The sequence below is a fragment of the Phoca vitulina genome, unplaced genomic scaffold (assembly GCF_004348235.1).
Source record: "Phoca vitulina isolate PV1807 unplaced genomic scaffold, GSC_HSeal_1.0 scaffold5, whole genome shotgun sequence".
Lineage (NCBI taxonomy): Eukaryota > Metazoa > Chordata > Mammalia > Carnivora > Phocidae > Phoca > Phoca vitulina.
In genome coordinates, this window is record NW_022589708.1 from 740735 (window position 1) to 763660 (window position 22926).

The window sequence follows — 22926 nt, forward strand, 5'->3', positions numbered from 1 at the left end:
GGCAGACACCTGCCCTCCACCCGTGCACCTTCGACGAGACCTCACATGAGAGCAGGCAGAAGGACGAGGTCCAGACAGAGAAAGAAAGAGATGTTTTATTAGCATTGTTACAGCAATGCGAGACATGAAGGGTCCTCAGTGCACAGCCACCCGAGCGGCAAGCGGGTAGATCAGAGTGTGATACCCAGTATTTACACAAGTGCAGAACAGGATCACCCTGAACCTCAAACAGAAGACTGAAAATCACTTTACAAAAAGGTAAATAAAAATAACACCCATTTATCTATTTTAAAAAAAGTGCCAGCTCTTGAGTGGCAGAGCATGGAAAGACCAAAGGCCCTGACGCATAGGAGCGACCGTGCCCGAGTGCTGAGCTGTGCCGCCTGGGGGGGCGGGGTGGCCGGGCCTGTCCTGGCTTCTAAAGCTTAATTTAAGCGTTCCAGATTTTCATCTTTTGGAGTACTTCTGTTTTAAGATCTTCTTTCTCTACTAATTTCTTAAGCATACCAGCCTAACACCTAGCCAGCCCTCCTCAGAGGTCCTAAGGTCAAGACCAGGGAACCTCCCTTGGCAAGGCTGAAATCTCAGTCAAGAATGAAGGGGCCAAACACCAGAATCTTAAAAAGCCAAATGATAGTGGAGCCAGTGCCCCTCTTAGAAAAGCACTCTTACCCTCCCACCTTAAAGTTCTACTTTGGTAAATATTAATGTCGAACCATTAGCAAAATATTTAACCCAGTTAGCAAAATTAACACCGTCATTTCAAAGTTACTCTTGTGCATAGTAAATGTTGCAAGATGAACTTCACATTGGATAAAGCAGATTTGAAATCAGTTTGCAAGAAAGTGTGCCTCCCTCAACACCAATCTAAGCTCAGGGAAAGGAGCAGACCCCGCAGCGGCTGCTAGTCTGTGCCTCTCGAGGCCGTGCTAAATCGTCTGGTAGCCGGCATGGCTCCTCTTCCTGCCGATGAGGTAGGCGATGAGGACGATGAGGACCAGCCCTGCCAGGGCACCCCCCACGGCGATGGGGATCAGCATGCTGTTCTCATCCAGCTGGCATTCCTCCACTGCGGAGACAGGGAGTGCACCGTGCTCACACCGGCTGTCACCGGGCGACCTCACGGGCCTCCCCCTCCTCCCCACCTGTTCCCACAGCCTGGCCGGGAGGCTTGAGTTCTCGTCGACTACCGCGGGGACACAGCACACCATACGGCCGCATCCCTATATCCTGCTCTCACAGGGAAGACACACGCCAGCTCTGAAAAGGACCTTTGCACAACGGTGCCGCTTGTTCACATCTGTAGATGCTGGGCCTTTCAAAGGCAGGGGGACTCAGGAAGGGGAATTTGCTCTAAATGATTAAATTTCCAAACAGAACCACAGCCTGCAGACCCCGTGCAGGGTCTGAAATGCTGCCGTCGGTGCTACTCACCAGACCCAAACTTGTCTCCTTGCACCTGGAAAGCCTGGACCCACACTTTGAAGATATTGATGGAGAAGGCCTCTGTGACCTGCACGCGCTCCTCAGCGTTACACTTGTACGAATTCCCGATGGTGGCCTGAAGGGCCCTCAGAGAGCTGTTGGCGGCCTTGAAGGTGGGGTCTGCAAAGGCAGGTGAGAGTGAGTGCTCCGGGGCACCTGGTCAGGCAGGGGAGTTATGGGGGTCTTACCTCTGGCGTCAGGAAGAGTCATATTCAACTGGATTCCTTGCAGGAAATATCGGCTAGTACTTGTGTTCTTAAAGAGAAGAAAATAATCCTTAACCACTTGCCAGACACATGTTTACTGTCAAACCTGAAGGGTCATCTGGTAATAAATTTGACTCCTGTATTTCTACCTTCAGCACGAAGCTGTGGGGTATGTGGTCTGTGTAAGGCATCGCATAAATCTCGAGAACACAAGTGCTATGATTAGTTCCTTCTAGACCTTTTTACAGAATCCAACTCTGCTAAAATAGGCATTGAAGAAGCCACATTCTAAAAAAGCAAGCTTTTCTCAAAGTTTGCTGGACTTTAGGAACGTAAACTTTATTAGGAGAAACCAAACTGTTAATCAGCTCATCTGCGGTATGTACTATAAACGCTCGCAGACGGTATTTCTATTCTTCCCATATGATTTTGCTAACTTCACAGAGGATTCATCCCTGACGGGTATAAGGAAGAGAAGAGCCAAGACCCAGAGACGCTGCCCCTCAAGGAAGGGGTGATGACAGTGTGTGAGGTGGGAGGCTGAGCTGAGCGCAGCTGGGCGCGGAAGGTGGCTGTGGGCAGGCCGCAGGCGCTCCCTCACATCTGCTGCATAGAGAACCAACCGAGGCATTCCTTAATAAAAACAGGATGGGGGGGGGCGAGGATCCAAAACACCAGCAAAAAAAGAAGGCAGAGAAAGCAGACTCCCCTTCTTCACTAAGGCAGAGCTGTGGGTTTTGGCACCTTAATCCGATCTTCACTCTGGCCAGCGCACAGAGCACTCAGCCCAGCGGCCGCCATGCAGCGGTTCTGGCATCAAAGCCCCCAGAGTACACAGGAACGTGGAGCCTCACCATTCCAAACTGGAAGGCCAGGAGCGGGATGCTCTCGCTGCGGAGCTCCAGGGTCACCAGCTGGGGGCTGCAGCTCCCTCCGGCAGTGGTCTTATTCGGGTTGATGCTGAACACTCCCGTCACGGTCTAAGTGAAAAAAGCAAACAAGTTACCATTCTATTTCATGCCCTGGGTCCTCCATACTCTGGGAAAAACAAAAGTAATCTTAAAATAAGAACTTCAAGGCCACCATTTTAACCAAAACCAGAAAGAAAATATCCCAAGTTTACTCTAGCGCAGATTTCTGGGTTCCAAAACCATTTTTCCTGCTCCTCCTGGTTGCTATTTTCACAAGGACACACACTTGCCCCTCCACCCCATCTCCCGACAGCCACACACTTCACACCCATCACGAGCACGTTCCCTGCATAGCCCCAAAGACTTGGTCACCAGTAAGGAGAAATATTTCAAAGGAAAAGCGTAAAAAAACGTTGGAGTTACGGTAGAGTTTTAAAGCAAAATTTAACGTTCTCTTTGGGGTCGATAAACTTGTCCTGTAGGGTGCCGAACACCACACGTCTGGCATGTGGACAGACGGGTATGGTGCGGCCGAGTGCCGAGAGGCTGACCGCAGCACACGCACAACCACCGTTCTCAGACTCACACGCAGAGTCCTGCTGCTCACGCACCAACACTCCCACCACAGAAAGAAGGGCTCTGGGGGCTCAGCCTACCGTGTTGTCCTTCTTCTTGTAGGTGACGTTCAGCTGCAGCCCCATGCTGGCCAGCAGGCAGGTCCCGTTGGTGCCGCTCACATTGTACTTGTACACGGGGGGGTTCTCGGGCGTTGGGGATGGCGAAGGGTGGGGAGGCGGCGGCGGCGCCGTTGTCGGGAAAGGCCCGTCTTGCTCACAGCGCGTCTCTGGACCGACAAGTGGGAAGAGAGACAAAGTCCTAGTTCCTCAGAGCCAGTGGGAGCTACGGCACGCCCTCAGACTCTCAGCTGGCCCCACCCGCAGAATGTGATTTCTCAAGTCTGCTCCAGGATGGCACGTGCCAAGCCCACTCTGGAAGTACAGGACTGGCGGGCACCGCTGTCCCACAGGGCCGTCCCCACTCCTGCCACCGCACCACGGTTCTGACTGGATGCTCTTCCAGCTCAGCCTCTGGGCAACCCTGCCCTCACAGACCTACCCCTCTGCACGACAAACCTTCCTTCGTACTGTGAAATAAAGAAAACCTTCGTTGTCACCTGCCACCGGGTCAGGTGGGTCCCTGCGGGACAAGACCAGAGCTGAGACCAGGTACATGAGTCAGCCAGCTGCTGTGGGTGATTCGGAGCAAGATGGGGTGAAGGCACCCACAGGCAGGCACCCTCATGCAGGGAGAAGGTCCAGTAAGTGCGAGTGAAGACTCCCAGGAAGGAGACCACAATCCAGCAGTGAGGGAAGCTGGAGCAGGACAGGCCTTGGCAGAGGGCATATGGTGCCCCCAGAGATCTCAGGAGTTTAAATGTGATTCAGGCTCTCAGAATTTGATCCACTATGATTTACAACAAAAATTTATATTCAAAATCAAGGCCGACTGAACCAAAAGCAAAGATAAACGAACGTTCTCTGTAGGTGCCTCCAGGACAGACAGCTGCCTCCTGTGGAGATGACCCGGCATCCCTCAGCACTTCAGGAGACTGTCAGCCCCAAACTAAGCTCTCTGTTTTACCACCCTGTTTCTGTGGGTAATCAAGGATTTGATTTCTATGATTTCCATCCAAGTCCCACGCCCACGCCGTCCCCATTTCTGCTCCGCTGAGCCGCTGGAGCAGGCCCACCACATCCAGGGCTGTAGCACCCACTGGGAAGACGCTGAAACTTCTGAACACCTGACCACTTCTTGCTCCAAGCTCAAAGGAAGCTTTGCCCTTCCTCCTCCACATCCCATCTACCTGGGTGGGGGGTTGAGATGGGGAGAGACGGGAAAGTTCACCCTGCAGGACCGACGAAGAAGGGATTCCACGCACTCTCTGGAAAGCTCACGCATGCAGCGTGCCTTCACACAATACAATCTTGTATGGTCCAGTGCCTTTCTAGACAGAAAACAAAGGTGGAAAGAGCATGATGGAGTGCGTGTAACCTGGGCTCGTGGCGGCAGGACAGATGCTGCCAGAGACGTACCCCTCAGGGTGTACTGGCCACACCGCCCGCGTCTCCCCTGGAGCTAAGCTGCAGGCTGAGGTCATAGCTGCACTGTTAGGAACAGCCTCATCAGTACTTTACAAACTGTCACATAACGTGACATAATTAAATGTGAAAAACAACAACAACAGGTGGCCTCCAAATCCTGGCCTAGATGGGCACACAGCACACACAGGGGAGACTAACCTACACGGATTTGACCAGCATTTTTACACACGATCCACTGTTTTCATAAAGCAGGCTGCAAAACATCAGCCTGGGAACACGCACAATGTACCGTCAAGACTGCGGAAATCTGCACGGACAAAGCGCCCTCCTCCTAACTGCAAATGCAGAGTCCGCGCTCTGAGCAGCCTGTCCTGAAGCAGAAACGACAGTCCTACTTGCAGAATGCTCAGTCCAAATGAGGAAATCACAAGTAAAATGCATGGAGTGTGCTAAGTGCTACCCACGCATGAGGAGGCCTCTGGGAAGACCAGGGGCCCCAGGGAAGACCAGGGGCCCCAGTAAATGCAGGCTGCACATCCTTCCACGATTCCTCTTCGCATGATTTTCAAAAGCTTCTGTGCCCTGGAGGCCCCAAATGATCTGGCAGCAGCCGACTTTCAGGGAAGCTTGCGTGCTAAAATCAGAAAGAGTCTCACACGGAGAGAGGTATTTTAGCATCAGTTCCTTCACTTTGAGCCACCCTGGGAGTCACTCCTAAGGGAGAAATGATGCCAAACTGTGTGGGATTCGGTGGGACGTGAACTTGGGGTGAACCATAGTGAAGAATTCCTATTTTGAACTAACGGTCACAGAAGCATCCACAAGTGCCACACGTCAAATCTTAAAGATGCAAAGATGAATAATAGGAACCCTCTGCTGGGCCTGGGGCAGGAAATGCCATTCCCACAAACACAGAGTGGGACACACTCCCCTGATCAGACTACTCCAGAATGAGAACCACCTGCCTTCCTTTACAGACCTCTGGGAAAGACAATACCTGCTGCTTTCCTCAGCACTCACCTTCATCAACAGAACTGACAGGACAATTCGGCAGCCTTGGCCTGTGCTCGATTCCTTTTAAACTGAAATCTGTAAGTACCAGAGGCTTCTCTGATAGGACAGTGCACGTGGAGAGGCAGAGTGAACTAAGGCTCTCTGGTCCAGGCCCCCACAACACTACAGACGAGTGAGGCCACAGAACCTGCCCCAACACTTGCAGTCCATCAAATAAAAACTTTACATGGGTTTTTATGACCAAAAATTTACTAATTCTTGGATATATCTTCATGTAACAATTCTTCATTAAGAATCCATAAGTACAGCACACTAGGAGAATATAAAATATACTTAACATATTTGAGATGGACTCTCTTCCCTGAAGAAGCTTACAATTTGGTGACAAAAAACCAAACGAAACCAAACCAAAAAGGACTGTGCCTAAGAACCAAAGAAATGAAACTGGCACAAGAGGAGATAAGCAAATGGCTCAATTTTAACAGAAACCAAGTATTTCTAAAAGCGATTTACGCTGTCTTGCTATACGTGGTCAGTTACATCAAATCTCCTGCTTGTAGGGAAAATACACAGGTCCCTCTGATTGTAAACCACGGTCAGAAACAGCAACACAGACAGAAAGTGGTGCGGCAGGTGCTGGCCAGCCAGGGGGCTCTCCAAAGATCAGACCCCAGGCTCACAGGGAGCTGAGGAACAGTGGAATACGCTACCAGCTGAGCTTCAACACGGCTCAGGTCGTGTCATCAAATACAGCTGACCCCCGAATGACAACGGGGTGAGGGGCTCTAACGCCCGAAAAGTCGAAAATCCACGTTAACCTCTGACTCCCCCAAAAACTTAATCATAAAAGCCTACTGTTGACCAGAAGCCTTATCAATAACACAGTCAATTAACACACGTTTTGTATGTTATAAACATTGCATACTGTATTCTTCCAACGATGGTAGAGGGAAAAAAATTGTAAGAATATATTTACGGTACCATACTGCATTTATTAAAACACAACCACGTGTAAGTGGACCCACACAGCTCACACCTGTGCTGTTCAAGGTCTGCTGCAGTGATTTCTGGGAACAGTGCAGCCCCCGCCCATAGAGCAGACACCCACTCTGGAGCTCTTCCCTGCCTACACGGCTGCTCCAAGAACTCCCCTAGTCACTAGGCCTGGACCCAGGCCACCAGAGGACCACATCCCAGAAAACAAGGAAGACATCACGGGGTGGGAGTGGGGAGGGGTGTGGTGGGGGGAGGGGGGGGGCCTGAAGCTTGTTTGCTCATTTCATTTCTTAGCACTCCAGGTAAAGACTGATCAGGGGTGACTGTAGAGGATGTGACCTGATGGTGACAGGAGCCCAAAAGCCCTATGGGGACTCCTTCCTGTCCAGTGAAGAGTATGCAGGCATGCCATGATCTCACCAAGCCCTCCGGCCTGTCACAGGGGCATGCCAACTTGTACAGGACATTCTGTGCATCTCTGGGATGCCTCTTACACTCCTCTTCCCAACAGATTCACTAAGAGAGCGCTCTAGAGTCTTTAAAAGGCAGCAAGTTTCCTTTCCAAAACAGAGACACATCAGCGAAGGCAGACTTAACATAAAATGAAAGCTTTGATGAACCATGGGGCACAAAGGGAGGTGGGGAGTGAGGCCGAGCTTAGTGACCAAGTTTCTGATCAACAACTCACAGAAGCCTCTGTAGGATGGGAGCAGACCTAAGAACAGGGGGCCAGCGGCTGGGACACAAGTGTAGGGAGGGACGGCCTCCCTGAAGCAGCTTTTCCACTTGGAATCACATGCATACATCCTCCACTGGGAGTAACGTGCAGGATGCTGACAGTGAGGGATTGTGTGCATGGGGGGACAGGGCTATGTGGGAACCCTGCATTCTGTTTAACTGTGAACCTAAAACTGCTCTGAAAGATAAAATCTATTTAAACAACAAAATAATTAACCTTATAAGAAATTAGCCTCTCCACACTGTCATGTGATTTTAGACCAGAAGCTGGAGCCCTGTCCTGGGCTCTAGTGCCCTCAGGAACCCCAGCAGCTGGGCACCCCAGACAGGGGAGGCCAGGTCATTGCTGTCTGTGATCAGCAGCTTTCCACGCAGAAGAAAACAAGTTGTGTAGGTGAGAAGCTCTACTCCACGACTGCCTGAGGCCCAGGTGGTAGTGAAGTCACTGCACGAGCCAGCAAACCAGGATGCTCTCATTTCCCAAGGCCTCTGGCAGTTTTTACTTTTCCCTTCTGCTCAAGACTGGAGGGAGAAGACCGCTGGGGACGAAACCCAGCCACCCGAGACCTGAAACCGTGAGCATCAGCTCCTGAGGCATTTCGTGTGACTCTAACCCCTGTGTAGTGACTCCTCTGCTTGAGCAGGTGGGTGTCAGTGTGCACACTTGGGCCTGCTGCCGGACATACACACACGCAGCTCCCCAGACAAGGGGGGTGTAGAGAGGGCCCGTCCAGCCAGTCTCCTCAAGAGCTGCTCCAGCTCACACAGACCTCCCTTTCCACCCTGTACGCTTGCTGCTGGACGTGTTTTTCCCAGTCACAGACAGCAAACATTTTAGACTCTGTGCCCGTCCCAACTCTGCCATGAGAGTGTGAAAGCTGCCATAGAGAACAGGTGTGTGAACGAACACGGCTGTGCGCCAAGGAAACTCTAATTACAGGCACTGAAACTTGACTTCCGTGTCATTCTCATGTGCTGTGAAATGTTCTTTTGATTTTTCTTAACCTTCAGATCGATAAGCACAACATCCATTTTTAGCTTACCGGCCGTACAGAAACCGGAGATGGGCTGGATGGCACCTGCAGGCCAGGTTCTGGCCCTGCTAAGAGCATGCATGCCTCTCAGGAGGGCTGCACCCAACTGCACAAAGCGCTAACCGGTCCATCATGCCCTTCAGCACCAGTGACTTGGTGCAAATCAGTCACACGCCAGCACGCACCTCTATGGATCCAGCCACACCACTGGGGACACTGCAAACCGAAGGCTCACAAGAGCATGGCTAACCACCGAGAAGGAAGGACGACTTCCTCGAGGCGGTCACCCTTCCTCACCCTTCAGGAAGAGGACAGTGATCTGGGAGCTGACTGGTAGGACTGAGGAAGAGAGCTTTCTTCAGTCATAGTTGAATGACAACATGCTTTACTACTAACTGAGCCAGGCCCTGAAATATGCACTTTGCATAAATTTCCTTTTTAACCTTAAGGACCTGCTAACACAGGCTATTATTCTTACTTCACAAGGGAAGGAAACAAGAGGCTGACCACCTTACCCAAGACCACAGAGCTAGGAGGGGCCTGGAGCCTTGTCTTGTTGGAACCCAGAGCCCACCAGTGGAGCTGGGCTGGCAGGTGCCTCCCTGGTGCATTATCCGCCCAACACCTGGCCCAAAAGGCACTCAAGGTCCTTCACCATCTGCCCCTTGGCCCCCCAAGCTGGACAGAGCTTAAGCCTAGGTCTTGATGAAAGGACACTTGGCTTAAACTGGAAGAGATCCTGCACCCTGACCTCATCAGCTCCCCAACAAGGCATGTAACTACTTTGCCCTTTTAAATCAGTATTAGTCCAACCTCACCTAAAGAGATCACCTTCTTTAGAGAAAAAAATGTTCGCTGCGCAATTCTAAGTGCGAGCTGCCAGCTCAGTCCCTGGCTGCACGAATCTTCACATACACATCGTCCTCAGGCATGGGCTCAAAGCCATGTCTGCATGCACTGGAGTTGGGCCTGGGCATCCGGGTCAAAGACAGTGTCCTACCTTCCTTGCTGAAGCTATTGTTGGCAAGGTATGCCTGGATGGTGGCATCATGGAGTGTGACAGTGACATTGTGCATGTGAATCTGGTTGTTGCTCACACATCTGTATTTTTTATTTATGTCAGCCCTGATGTCAGTTGCAGATTCCACAGTCTTGGTAGCTGTAAAGAAAAAAAAAATCAATTTTTAACTACTTGAACTACTTGGTTAAAATTTTAGACACTCTCCAACCCAATTTCCTTAACTTTATAACTGGTCAGTTTTGGTTCTTACCCTTGGAGCTTGCATTGGGGAAAATCTGTGTGTCAGACAAGTTATAAATAAAACTCATCAGCTGAACACTGTAACGTGTTGCATTTCTTGTGAAACTGAGGGTCAGTCCATGTCCTCTTCCAAAAGCAATCATGAGACTGGGGTCAGAAGCGTTCTCTTTACCACAAGAGCTGCTATTTAATACTGCTGCATCAGATGGCAGGTCGAAGGTTACATTCTAGAACAAAGGACGACAGACCCAGTCAGAATGCAGGTCACGAAAGGGATTCAGACGCGCCAAAGGAAGACCTTCAGGAAGTCGGACCTCAGCTCCCTCTCAGATGCCACCGTTAGCATATTCATTTTTAACATAAATAAAAACACGAGGAAAATCAGTATTACGTGTCGGTACAGACTGAAAAACAAAGTGTAAGATAAAGCTGACAATTATTTAATTGAATGTTCTTTGTTAACATAATTTTAATTTATAGCAGAATTAAAACTAAAATTATCTTGGTAAACTGAAATAATTCTTACCAGGCTTCAAGTGAGCTGTGTATTTATATTTGAAAAAGCCACTACTACTTGTTTGCTATAAAAATGTTTAAGGAACTGTCTCTTTATGGGACAGATGATAGCTACCTGTGTAGTGAGCACGGCATAATGGATAAACCTGTCAAATCACTAAGTTGCAACCTGAAACTGATGCAACATCGTGTGTCAACTGTACTTAAAAAAGTCTCTTTAAACAAAGAGAAGAGGGTGTTGGCTGCAGAACTATTTGAATTGACCACTACAGACAAAACAAACCGCTACAAAACCACCTAGAGAGCCCCAAAAGGAACTGGACCAGCTAACCCAACTGTGGTGATGCTGTCCACTAATGCTGCTCCCAAAAAATGACAGAACTCCATGAGGTGACAGAGATACGGTGATCAAGAGTAAGGCACAAAGCAGCATGCGGGTGATCCCATTTGTGGAACATAATACTTTTCAAAATGACATTAAAAAAATCCAAACACAAAAAAAGTAAAGTAGCAACGACCACAAAAGGCGTTTGGACTGGTCTCTGTAACTTGAAACGCTTCTGCGGGACAGAACCTGCCCAGGCCTCTTCTGTCTTGGGTGCAAGCACGTTTACGTGGACACCCGCACACACGAGCTGATGAGGCCTGAGCACCTGGCACAAAGTCCCGAGTGCTCCAAAGGAGCTCTGTCCTTCCCACCAACACCGGGCCCCACTACTACCCCTGAGTGGTGGTAAGATGATCCGATGCTGTAAACATGGGGGCCGGGCAGGAAAAATGAACAAAGAACTGAAAACATTTGGTTTAGAGATACATTTAAGAGTCAATGTTAAATAGAAGAAGTGAAAAAAAAAAAAAAAAAAAAAAAAGAAAGAAAGAAATGTCCGCCAACAGGTAATTAACAAAGAAATACAAATGCACCTTATTTGTTAGAAATCTACAAATGCAAAAAGCCTTTTTTATCCTGCAGAAGTACAAGTTGTTTTAAGAGGACAACTGAGGGGCATCTTAGAGTAGGATGGTGCTTGTAGACGGCTTGGCAAACGGCAGACACAGCAGTGCCGAGCCTGAAAGAATATGAGACGACCGGGGTCCCAGGAGAGGCTCTGACCCATCAGGCTGGTCAGCACTGTGACCACAGAGGGGAGTCGCGCACAAGTCTGGGACAACGCTCGCACCGGGCAGTGAGAGCAGACAGCAGGATGGTTTATGAGTCACAACTGTGGCTTCAGGGTACACGGAGCACAGGCCACGGCCCAGCGGGGCACATGCACATGCTACTGTGTTACAGTGATGTCCTCCTCCAAACACTTACTTAAAACAATAATTTAAAAAACCTTCACACACACCCCACACACGGCATGGAAGACCTGGTGTTTCCTACCTTAGGCCCGCTCCTGGTGTCATAGCTGGCCATGAAGGCAGCGGAGAAGTTGGCCATGATGCAAGCTGTCCCATTGGCGTCCTTTACCACAAACACCGCTGCTGCGCCGTGTACGAGACCTGCTAACTCCAGGAAAGACAGAAATATCCAAACACAGTTTTGAAAATACAACTGGATGCTTCTGTTGCCTCTAGCCATGGCAACAATGGGCTTTATTAGGAAACACCACTGTGCTTCTTAAAAAATGAGATACGTGGGGCGCCTGGGTGGCTCAGTCGGTTAAGCGTCTGCCTTCGGCTCAGGTCATGATCCCAGGGTCCTGGGATTGAGTCCCGCATCGGGCTCCCTGCTCAGCGGGGAGCCTGCTTCTCCCTCTGCCTCTGTCTCTCTCTCTCTCTGTCTCTCATGAATAAATAAATAAAATCTTAAAAAAAAAAAAAAATGAGATACGTGGATCACCCAGGCTGGGTTCAGCTGGGTCTCTGTCCTGTCCCTCCTAGATACAAGTCTGGAAACGTTAACTCTAAACCTATCGATCAGTTTGCCAACCTGTTCGACAGCTCTTTAATGCTTGATGTCAGGACACTGAGGGGAGGTCACCTGCCAATTTCCGGGTCACCCCTGGGCACACGTTGCTCCACGCTCAGTCCTCAGAGGGCCTCTGGAAGATGTGGTAGGGTCCTGGAGGCACAATTCAACCTAAATACTGACCTTCTGCAGAAGCCCATGGGAGAACTGGGGCTATCTTTCGGCATGGTCCTAAACTACTATTTAAAGTTGGACCTCTTGTTACCTCTCATGGGCTGCTGGCATGGCCGGAAAAGCCATGGACTCACAGATCTGAGCTCTTTGCCCAATTTCAGAAAATGTCTCAAAAAATAACGATTCGATTGAACCTGGACTTGGCTATGTGATGTTAGGACATCAGTCAACATGTCTAGGTAGGGCTGCCATATCCCGGAAAGAATGAAACTCTCACAGGTCCCTCCAGCTTGGCAGCGATGGTGGCTATTTCCTCCTTAAATTCTCAGGGTCAGTGCCCTGTCTGGCTTCATGATGTGGTAGAGCAGTAGGTAATTCCTCCAAGCCACATGTGTTAGTACACTCTTCTTCTACAGATGGGCAAAAATAGGTGTTTCCACTAGTTCTAAAGCCAAACACTGTCAACCAGCATCGTGTACCATGATTCAGAAGTGATGTGCCCTCCCTCCTGGCTGCAGCCAGTCCCTGCACGCCCTCTAGCCATCCTCCGGCCACTCCGAGCGTCAACGTGACACAGGCACATTTTGAAGGCATACGCTCAGTAGACACTCAATTAGCTTTTCATTCTCAAATCCCTGTCCCTAGCAAAGTAAATGTCTCCAACAAACACAATTCATTTCACCCTTGGAGCTTTCACAAGATAAAATCTTTAAACCCAACTGCTATTCAAGCACAAAGCAAAAAGTAGCCAGAAACCCCACATCCCTTCCCATAAGCTTCTGGTACGAGAAATACCAACACCTACGCTCACAAGAAGCTGCCACATGAGAATGCAGCTAACTAGGGCAAAGAAGAGACCTGCGCAGTTTCTGTCTGGTTTGCTGTGCAAAACTGTAACCTACATCCTACAATATTCAGGCAAGACTACACTAAAGGCAACTCTGATAAATGAATTTCCATTGTAAAACCTAAAGAACATTCCACAGCTCGTTTCTGACTCAGTGAAGGCTTTAAAAAAAGACAAATCACCCTCACGCCTTCAGAGAGGGGCAGGTTTAGTATACCAGTGGCCCAGAGAGACGCTAGCAGGGCAGAAGCAAGCGTGTTAAAGCATGGACACTGAGTCAGATCATGTGTACATGGGCCACTGTCTGCTCCAGTCAAAGGCTCTCTCGGGCCTGAGGCGCCCTCACACGGCTGTGGCCCTGGCCCGGCTGCTGCAGTCATACGTGATTGCACATGCCATGGACACAGCAGGGCGCTGCCTCGCATGGGATCATGCACGTATCACTTTTTACCAAGCTGCACTTCCATAAACGAGTTCCCTAAATCATTAAAACACTTTCTACAGACTCAAAGCACTTGATTAGGAAATATTTCACATTAAATAACTTCAAACACAGAATTTTTTCACTTAGTAAATATGCTGAGGGTATGAGCCTTCAAAGTAAAACAAAGATGTATTACAAAAACAAAGTTAAAGTAAGTTTTACCAGTACTAGATACCCACAATTATTCTGGAGAGATCCAGAAATTTTCAATTGTTCAAACAAGAAACTTAGCCCTAGAAGCCAAATTTTGGTCAAGAAAAAGAGCTCTACAAGAGCATTAGAACATAAAATTATAAGAGAAACGTGTTTATGCTAATGGTCAGAAGTTTTTTTTAGAGATTTTTTTTTAAATTTATTCATTTGAAAGAGAGAGCGAGAGCGAGCACAAGCATGAGCAGGGGGAGGGGCAGAGGGAGAGGGAGAAGCAGCTCCCCGCTGAGCAGGGAGCCCGACACAGGGCTCAATCTCAGGGTCCTGGGATCACAACCTGAGCTGAAGGCAGACGCCCAACCAACTGAGCCACCCAGGCGCCCCTAATGGTCCAAAGTTTTTTTTTTTTTAAAAATTCTGTAACAGTGATAGCTGGTTAAGAAGAAAAAACCTCTCCTTAAATTAATTAAAACGCCACAGTGACTGGAGGAGTGGGCGTCCCTCTTCAAAGCTAGCTCCCCGGCCCGCTGGCAAGGGCTAACCTCGAGCAGTCCTTCCCACAGGTGTGAGCTTAATCCTTTCTCCAGGGATCATACAAAGGAGTAACTCTGGCTTCAAAGTACTCCCACTGGTAGAAATTCCATTCTCTAAAACAAGTACAGCTGTGAGAAGCATGACTATGACAGACTCCTCCATCACTTACTAGTTGTGTGACCTTGGGCCAGCAGCAATCGCTGCCTTCCGTTTATGCGCCTATGAACTGGAACAAGTGCGCCGACCCCTCGGGGTTATCAGAGTATCAAATGAGCTAGTGCACACAGAGCACTCAGTTCAGGGCATTAGCGCTGGCTTTAATGCTCACTGACGTTATTTAAATAAAGCTATTCAGACCTCATCTACCACGTTCATCACTGAATCCTCAGTACCTGACACAAAACGTCAAATAAGTAAATTTTATTAAACAAGCACTTGCCATGTGCCAGGCCCTGCAGTTAATGATCACGACAACTTAACAGGTAAATGCTGTCATGGAATCATAATACAGCTTGTACAGCTGAGGAGACTGAGACAAAGACAGTAACTTGCTCAAGGTCACACAGCTAGTGAGTGGTGCTGAGCAATCTGCAACTGGATGCCACATCTGCACCGTGCTTCCTCTCCAACACTAGCCAAGTGAGCAAATAGGTTTCAAATTATGAAACACTCATTTCTGAAATGAAGACACTGCCATCCGAAGGAACAAGTCAATAAATTTCTACATTCGAATTTTTGTAAGAGGGGTTAAGCATCTGACTCTGGCTCAGGTCATGATTCTGGGGTTCTGGATCGGGCTCCCTGCTGGGCAGGGAGTCTGCTTCTCCCTCTCCCTCCGCCCCTCCCCCCTGCTCATGCACACTCTCAAATAATTAAAATCTTAATTTAAAAAAAAATTTTTTTTTTTTAGATTTTTATTTATTTGAGAGAGACAGAGACAGTGAGACAGAGAGCACAAGGGGGGAGGAGAGGGAGAAGCAGGCTCCCCACAGAGCAGGGAGCCTGATGCGGGACTCGATCCCAGGACCCTGGGATCATGACCTGAGCTGAAGGCAGATGCTTAACCGACTGAGCCACCCAGGCGCCCTCTTAATTTTCTTTTTAAGAAATACTTCCTAGTTTGTCTTGACTTGATGCTTTTAAATCCAGTATTTTTCTTCTTAATCAGTAATACATAATCATCTACGAAGATTTAAAAGAAGAAGGAAAAAAAGACCAAGGTTCCATCCCTCACAGGGAATCACAACCCACGGAGGCAGAGCCCGAGTGGACACTTCTGAAGAGCTGACTTATGCACATCTGATTAGGGGCTGCTGCTGTAAAACCGGGTGCTATGTGTACACACGAAGCACTTACTATGTGTGAGGCACAAGATGGGCTGTAAGATGAGGAAGGGAGACCTGTGTGTAAGTAATCACAGCACAACTAAAATGATGTTCTAGGAAAAACTCATGCTACACATGCATGTAGCCAAGATCCGTGGATGCAGAGAGAAGGAAGTGTCTAACAATAGAAATTTGAAACCATGGACCCCGAACACTTTGACTTCAAAAATAGTTAAGAATTTGGTCACCAACCCAAGTAACTGACAAAAGTCCCACAATCAAGAATAATGTTAATTAGAATAAAACTTTTCAAACTTCCCAAGTGACAGTTCTTCATTTGGAAAGGGGAAGGAAGTCATCTAGTTGACACCAGTGGTTTAAAGAGTCACATTACGAAATGTCACCTAATCCCAAGTGTTGGACACTTTCAGTTCACCCCCACCTTTGCTTTCTACCAAGTATTCAAACACAAATGAATGCAGGAAGAATTCGTAGTTTTGAAGTTCGAATTATTTTTCAGAAAAGATGCTTTTTGGTAAAATTATGCATCAAAATAAACATTTTAAAAAGACCTAAATCCAAATGAATATACCTTTTCTAAAAGTTGGATTTCAACTGAATATAAAACCTAAAAAGACACAATGGAATAAGCATTAGAAAGCTTATGACACGTACAGTTCTCCCAGCTATCACAATGCAGGGAATTAAGGCTGTTTCTCTTCATTTTCAAGGTGACTTTTAAAATACAAAATACGACAATTCTAATGCTTGTGAGCTCTTCTACTAAGGACCCGTGCGGCCGTTCTGACCTGACAGAACTTGCTCCAGCAACTCCTCCCGTGGTAATTACACCTGCCAGGGGAGGGCGGAGCTCCGGGTGTCCTCCGGAATAAGGCCATCCCTTGCGGCTATTCATGCAGCTCAGAGAACTCGTCTTACACAACAGGCAGAACAGAAACGGGAAACTGAAGCCCATCCAGTCACAGTAACAGGATTTTAGAGTTTAGACAGCGACTTCGTGGGCAGGCAGGTACCGTAACGCGCGTCCGCATCCACCTCACTCGTGGGAGCCCCCACGAGGAGTCCTCTGTGTCCTATTTCAGACTCTGCCTTTTAGACGATGTCCCCACGTCATCTGGGAGGGGCTCACAAAGCGTGCCACAGAGAAGTTCATCAAGGACACCTAAACAGACCTAACATCAAACCACGCGCTGATTCCCCTTTAGGAGACAGCACACACTCCTCTCACTGATACGAGAAAGAACAAAATCGCTCCCTCAGTAACACACCGAGCACCCCCGGCTGCGTCTGAGGGCTGTGCTGACGGAGTCCCACGTTTCGACTCGGGAACCAGCGCCCCGAACAGGGGCAGCGCTCTCTGCGACCCCCCACTAGGAACGGACACCGGCACTGTGAGGCCGAGGCCCCGTCCCGTCACCTCCCCCAAGCAGTAAGGGTAACTCTAAGTTCAGGCACACGAACACACGTTGGGGAAGCGCTCCGAGCCCGACCAGGAGGGGGAAGAAGCGTAAAGCACAGAACACGAATTCTGAAAGGCCGGGATCACCGCGCCGTCCTACTCTGTCCTCGGCGAGAGCCGTGTCCCCCGGGAGGACAGAGCACCACGCAGGTCCTGCCGCCTCGGCCGCACAGCTTCACGTAGCCCCCCGTGGATAAACCACAGCTGTCCCGAAACCAACACGCCACTTATTTTCCAACTTAACACCCAGAGAACGAGTTTAGTGACCCCACAGCGGAGCCGGCCCTTAGCTGACCTCTCGCCCCAGCTCCTCAAGCAGCGGCCAGAAGGCTCCGCGCCAGACCCCAGGCGCCGACCTCCGCCGGGGCGAAGACGACTCGCCGGCCCGCCGCCCCCCTCCCCGGGCCCCTCATGTCGTCGGCCACCGCCGGCCCAGCCCAGCACACCCGGGGACTCCCTCCCCGCAGCCCCCTGCCCCGCCGTCCCCGGCCCCTCACCGAGCAGCAGCAGGAGCAGAGGCCGCCGCCGAGCGCCGCCGAGGGCCGCCATGGGCGCGAGGGCTGCCGAGGCCGGAGCGGGAGCCGAGCGGGTCAGGGGCGGTTGGGCCGCGGGCTGGCCCCACAGGCGGGCGGGCGGGCGGGCCGGGGGGCGGCGTGAAGGCGAGGGTCCCGCGGTCCAGAGGCCCGGCCGCTGCGGCGCCCGCGGGAGGCAAGAGACCCTTCGGCCGGCGGCGCCCGTCACGTGAGCCCGCGCCGCGCCCGCGCCGTCACGTGACCCCGAGGACCTCGCGAGATCACGAGAACAAGACGACGACGCCCCAGCCAGTGCCCGCCTCGCACGTGACCCGCAGGCACGTGACCGGGGCTCCACGTGACCCATGGCCCGGCGCCGGAGCCGGGAAGGGGTCTGGCGGCGTGAAGCGGAAAGTGGGCGCAGCCGGCGCGTGGGGAGGGGGGGTTCCTCAGCGGCCCTCCCCGCGTCAGCCTAAGTCGGAGACGGCTGTGCCCCGGAGCAGGGCGGCTGTCTGCCGAGGCCCGCGGCCCGACACGCTGCCCCCAGGGACGCAGTGAGGCCCGCGCTCCCCGGTCGCGCCCCAGAGCAGCGAGGGTTTCCTCGAGGGCCTCAGCGCTGACCCTGCCCTCTCTTGTGGGCCGGGGCACTCTAACGGGGGCTCCTCTGGGCCGCTGCTTCGCGAGGGGGCTGGACGTGGGGGTGAGGAAGGAGGGGACGACTTGGACACGCGTATTGAATGTTTGAGACAAAACATCGACCCCTCAAAGGACGGAACTCAAGGCGAGACAAAATCCTGGTTGAAGGGGGTTCAGAGGTTACAGGAATTGCGGCGGTGACACCCTCCTAAAGGACGTATGGGGACGGGGCGAGGGGCATCAGTTATGGAGAAAGTTCGGGAACACGGGTACAGCGCGTATATCCCTACACGCCCCAGGAAAGGAAATGGTCTCCCTGCTCTAGAGCCTTCCCGAAATACCTCTCCTGCTCACCGCCCCCTACCCGAGCCCTTGGTCTGCCCGGAGGCTCCCTGGGCCTTCCCTGGTCTCTGACTGCGGTCTGGAGCTCTGGCCACACTGCCCTTCCCTCAGCGTCTCCGCCCTTTGCTCGTACAGTTCTGCAGTCTCCCGGCTCCTCCTCCCTTGTCGTTGTGGCGGGCCGCCGCGCTGAGGCCTTCGCCTCTCCCCTGCTCTGGAAGCGTTCCCTGGTGCTCTTCAGCGCAGGCTTGTGGATCGCTGTCACTCTACCGAACAGGCCTTGATTCTTGGGGCTTTTCCCCCTTCGTTTTACATTTGCTGGCTTTTACTAAATTTTGTCTTCTTCCTTGTTGTTGTTGTCCAGCTTCCCTTCCCTCCCCTCCAGCTTCTAACGTATAACCAGACTTCCTGTTGGGTCTGCATCTGAGGACAGTGGCAGGGCATGCACGTCCCCTTGCCAGCCCCGGGCTCCATTCTAAACCAGGTTTCCCTGGGGCGGGAGTTAGCAGTTCTTAAGCTACTTTGTATGTTTACTGGTGTTGAACAAATAGGTAGATATTTTGCAGATAATCGTAATTTGCAGGTTTCTCCCTGTGAAGAAAGAAGTTCCAATAAGGAGAAGGGTGGGTGGGTGAGAATGGACCCTGTGATGCTGGAACTGCCATGTATTTAAAGACTCAGAAGATGGACAGTCATGGAAGTAAACAATAAATGTACTAGGTGAAAAGCATAACGTTTAGTACATTTTGGCAGTTTATACCCCCACCAGTGACCGTTAAAGGGCATGACATTTTCTTTTGCCTGGTCGTTCATCACACAGGCTGGATCATTTGTTCATATTTTTGTTTGGCGCAAGGTATCCGTCATTTTTCCTTTGCCCCAGAACCAGCTGGCAGACAGCCGCGGAAAGGTGAGGTCTGCCAGCACCCGGCCTGTGAGGAGGCGGGGCGCTCCGCGGTGCCGCTCACGGTCACAGCTGGGCCTGTGCCCCGCGCCGCTCATTCACTACCAGGAGACAAGATTTTTCACTTCTCTTTCCCAGTTCTCTTGCCCATTTACCTCAAGAATATTTATTTTGGTTTATTAATGGTACAAAAGGCAAGTAAATCGTGGCTGGAAAAGTGCAGAAGTATAAGTCATAGGGTAAGTTAGTGAGGAACATGTCAGAGAAGTAGGAAACTGTCAACTTTCAAGTGAAACGTGTGCTCTCGAGTGGGGAGGGAAGCGCGAGTCCTGCCCGCAGCCCTTGTGAAGACCAGCCCTCTCCTTCAGGACACCCAGACTGCCGGTACTCTTGCTGTTTCAAGTCCACTGACGGTTACGCGTCTGCCTCGTGCACATCTCTGACAACTTCCTTTCCATAGATTCCTTGAAATACTCCAACCACGGTAGTCTTCTTTGAGATGGTTATGAAAAAGGAACTCTCTCATAAAAAAAGAACCAAAACACTTACTTTCTTGGAAAGCAGAGTAACTCACCCAGTCCCAAGTCATTTGCAGCAGGAGTGACCGCGTAACTTCAATTGAGCTCCTGTTCCCAGTGACACGCTCACCCGGTCGCGGTCTGTGGGCCCTGGGGTCGGGGGTGGTGGTACCTAGGGCCTATGCTTGTTTGAGAAATGAGATGTGGTTAACCAGAGCCCTTTCCTAATAGTGGGAGACACTGGGAATTGAAATCAACACAGAGATACTTCAACATCTGTAACCCACGCTGGTGCTCAGAGGGGATGGGGTGGATCCCACTGCTAGACCAGGAGTTCACCTGGGCACCTGCAGGAGGACATCTGGGTTGTTACCAGTTAAGCTGCGGTGAACAACCAAACCACATCATTGGGTGGACCAGGCTTTCATTTCTCTTGGGTAAATGTGTCGGAGTGGAAAAGCTGGGTCATCAGGGAGTGCGTGTTCAAGAAGAAACTGTCGGACGCTTCTCCATCCATACCAACGTCCTTGTCAACACCTGGTATCAACGGTCTTTCCGACAGCCGTTAATACTCTCGTGACTCGTTTGTGTTTTCCTGAGGACTAGCGAGATGAAAAGATCTTTCATGCGCATCACCATTCACGTATCTTCCTTGGTTAAGTGTCTGTTCAAACTTTGTCCTAGTTTTTAAAAATGGTTTATTGCTTTTTTTGAATTCTAAGTGTTTTTTAAAAATATATTCTGAATGTGCTACTTCCCAGTACTGTATTATCTCCCATGACGTGGCTTGCTATTTTATTTAATAGTATCTTTCAAAACGTAAAATTTAAATTTAATTAAAGTCCAGTTTATCAAATGTTTGTTTCATGACTCACGCTTTTTATGTCCTGAGAAATCTCTGCATTTCCCAACATTATAACAGTTTTCTCCTGTTTTCTTCTGGAAGTTTTATGGTTTAGCTTCTACAGTTGGGCCTATGATCAAATCAAATTTTGTGGATGGTGTGAGATAAAAGTCAGTAGCAGTTCTGTACATTTCTTCATTTGTTCACCCCCCCATAGATAGATAGCTCTTTGATACAGAGACTTAGGGTAAGTCCCCTTGGCACCTTTATTGAAACTGACACAGCTGCACCCGGGTGCACGGGTGGGCATGCTGTGACGCTGCCCGCTCCGTGGGCACATCTGTGTCTCTGTCTCTGGCTTCAGAGCAGGTCTCTAAATTAGGGAGAGTTAGCTCTCCAGCTGTTCTTCTACAAGGTGCTTTAACTCCTTCAATTTCCATATACATTCTAAGATGAGCTTATCATTGTTCTATAAAGGAAAACCCTGCTGGAATTTTGGTGGGTACTGGATTGAACGCACATACCAACTTGGAGAAAACAGACACCTTGACATGATGCAGCTCTTCGTTTGCTTTATTCTTTAAATAATTTTCATCAATACTTTGTAGTTTCTAGTGTGCATGTTTTTGTGCAGTTTGTAACTTAAGTATTCTACACATTTCTGGGTACTGTTGTGAATGGGGCTGCACCTTTAAATGTCATTCTCCAGTTGTTGCTAGAATGTGGAAATACAGTTGACCTTTGTTTAGCGACCTCTCGTGACTTTGCTAAGTTGGCGTATCAGCTCTAGTAGCAGTTCTGTAGATTTATTTCTTCATCTGTTCTACCCACATGCTCATGTCATGTGTGAAAGACTATTTTACAAACTCCCTCCCACCTGTATGCGTTTTCTTTTTCTTGTCTTAGCGCAGTGGCTACCAGCTCCTTCCGTGCCCCGTCCCAGCTGCAGGGGAAAGCTTTCCATCTGTTACATTAAGCATAATGTCAACTTAAATCTTTTGTGAATGTCCTTTCTCAGCTTAGGGAAGTTCTTTTCTATTCCTACTTTGCTGGGAGTTCTTTAAATCAACAGTGTTGAATTTCATCAAATGCTGCTTCTATTCAGATGATTATATGTTTTTATTTCTTTTTTAGATTTTCAAATGTTAACCTTGCACTTCTGCACCAAATTTCATTTGGTTTTGGTGTATTACTGATTTTATATATTGCTGGATTCAAACTGCTAATATTTGGTGAAGGGCTGGTCTGTTGTTTTCTTTTCTTGTAATATTTTTGTCTGGTTTCTGTGTCAGGGTAATGCTGGACTCATTCCCTCCTGTGTTTCTGAAAGACTGTAAGATTGGTGTTGCTTCTTCCCTAAAAGTTTAATAGAATTCACCAGTACACCCTCCAGTTCTGGAGGGTTTTTTTTTGTTTTGTTTTGTTTGTGGAAAGATTTAAAATGACAAATTAAACTATTTTCTGTTTCTTCTTGTGTCCATCTGGACAGCTTGTGAATCTCACGGAATTTGGCCGTGCCAGCTAAGCGGTAGAATTTACTGGCATAAACCGACTCACAGCCTTCTTTGTAGGACCTGTAACCGTGTCCTTTCAGTCCTGGTATCGATAATTTTTGTTTCCTCTCCTTCAACTAGTCTGGCTAGAGGCTTATCAGTTTTGTGGGTCTTCTCTATCTGCTCATTTTCTAGATCTTTAATTTCTACTTTTATTATTTCCTTCCATTTACTTTGGTTTAAGTTGCTCTTCTGTTTCTAGTTTTTGAAGGTGGAGGCTTACATCACTGTAAACCTTTCATCTTTTTTTTTTTTTTTTTAAGATTTTATTTACTTACTTGACAGAGACACAGCAAGAGAGGGAACACAAGCCGGGGAGTGGGAGAGGGAGAAACAGGCCTCCCGCTGAGCAGGGAGCCCAGCCCGATGGGGGGCTTGATCCCAGAACCCTGGGATCATGACCCGAGCTGAAGGCAGACGCTTAATGACTTAGCCACCCAGGTGCCCCTAA

General features: G+C 49.5%; 1 protein-coding gene across 2 annotated transcripts; it reads right to left on the reverse strand.

The window, feature by feature from the left end:
- Positions 1 to 69: 69 nt before the first annotated feature.
- LAMP1 (lysosomal associated membrane protein 1) lies at positions 70 to 17907 on the reverse strand. 2 transcript variants are annotated; one of them, XM_032402569.1, is made up of 9 exons: positions 17667 to 17907; positions 11648 to 11769; positions 9758 to 9974; positions 9487 to 9645; positions 3259 to 3446; positions 2546 to 2671; positions 1674 to 1740; positions 1435 to 1605; positions 70 to 1069 (listed from the first exon to the last, which is right to left on the reverse strand). In XM_032402569.1, the coding sequence occupies exons 1-9, from the start codon at positions 17716 to 17718 to the stop codon at positions 930 to 932; spliced, it is 1242 nt and encodes a 413-aa protein (XP_032258460.1). In that variant the 5' UTR covers positions 17719 to 17907; the 3' UTR covers positions 70 to 929. The 2 variants fall into 2 exon arrangements, with proteins under 2 accessions (XP_032258460.1, XP_032258461.1); XM_032402570.1 differs by having other exon boundaries at positions 11648 to 11766; positions 17667 to 17796.
- Between the last annotated feature and the right edge of the window lie 5019 nt (positions 17908 to 22926).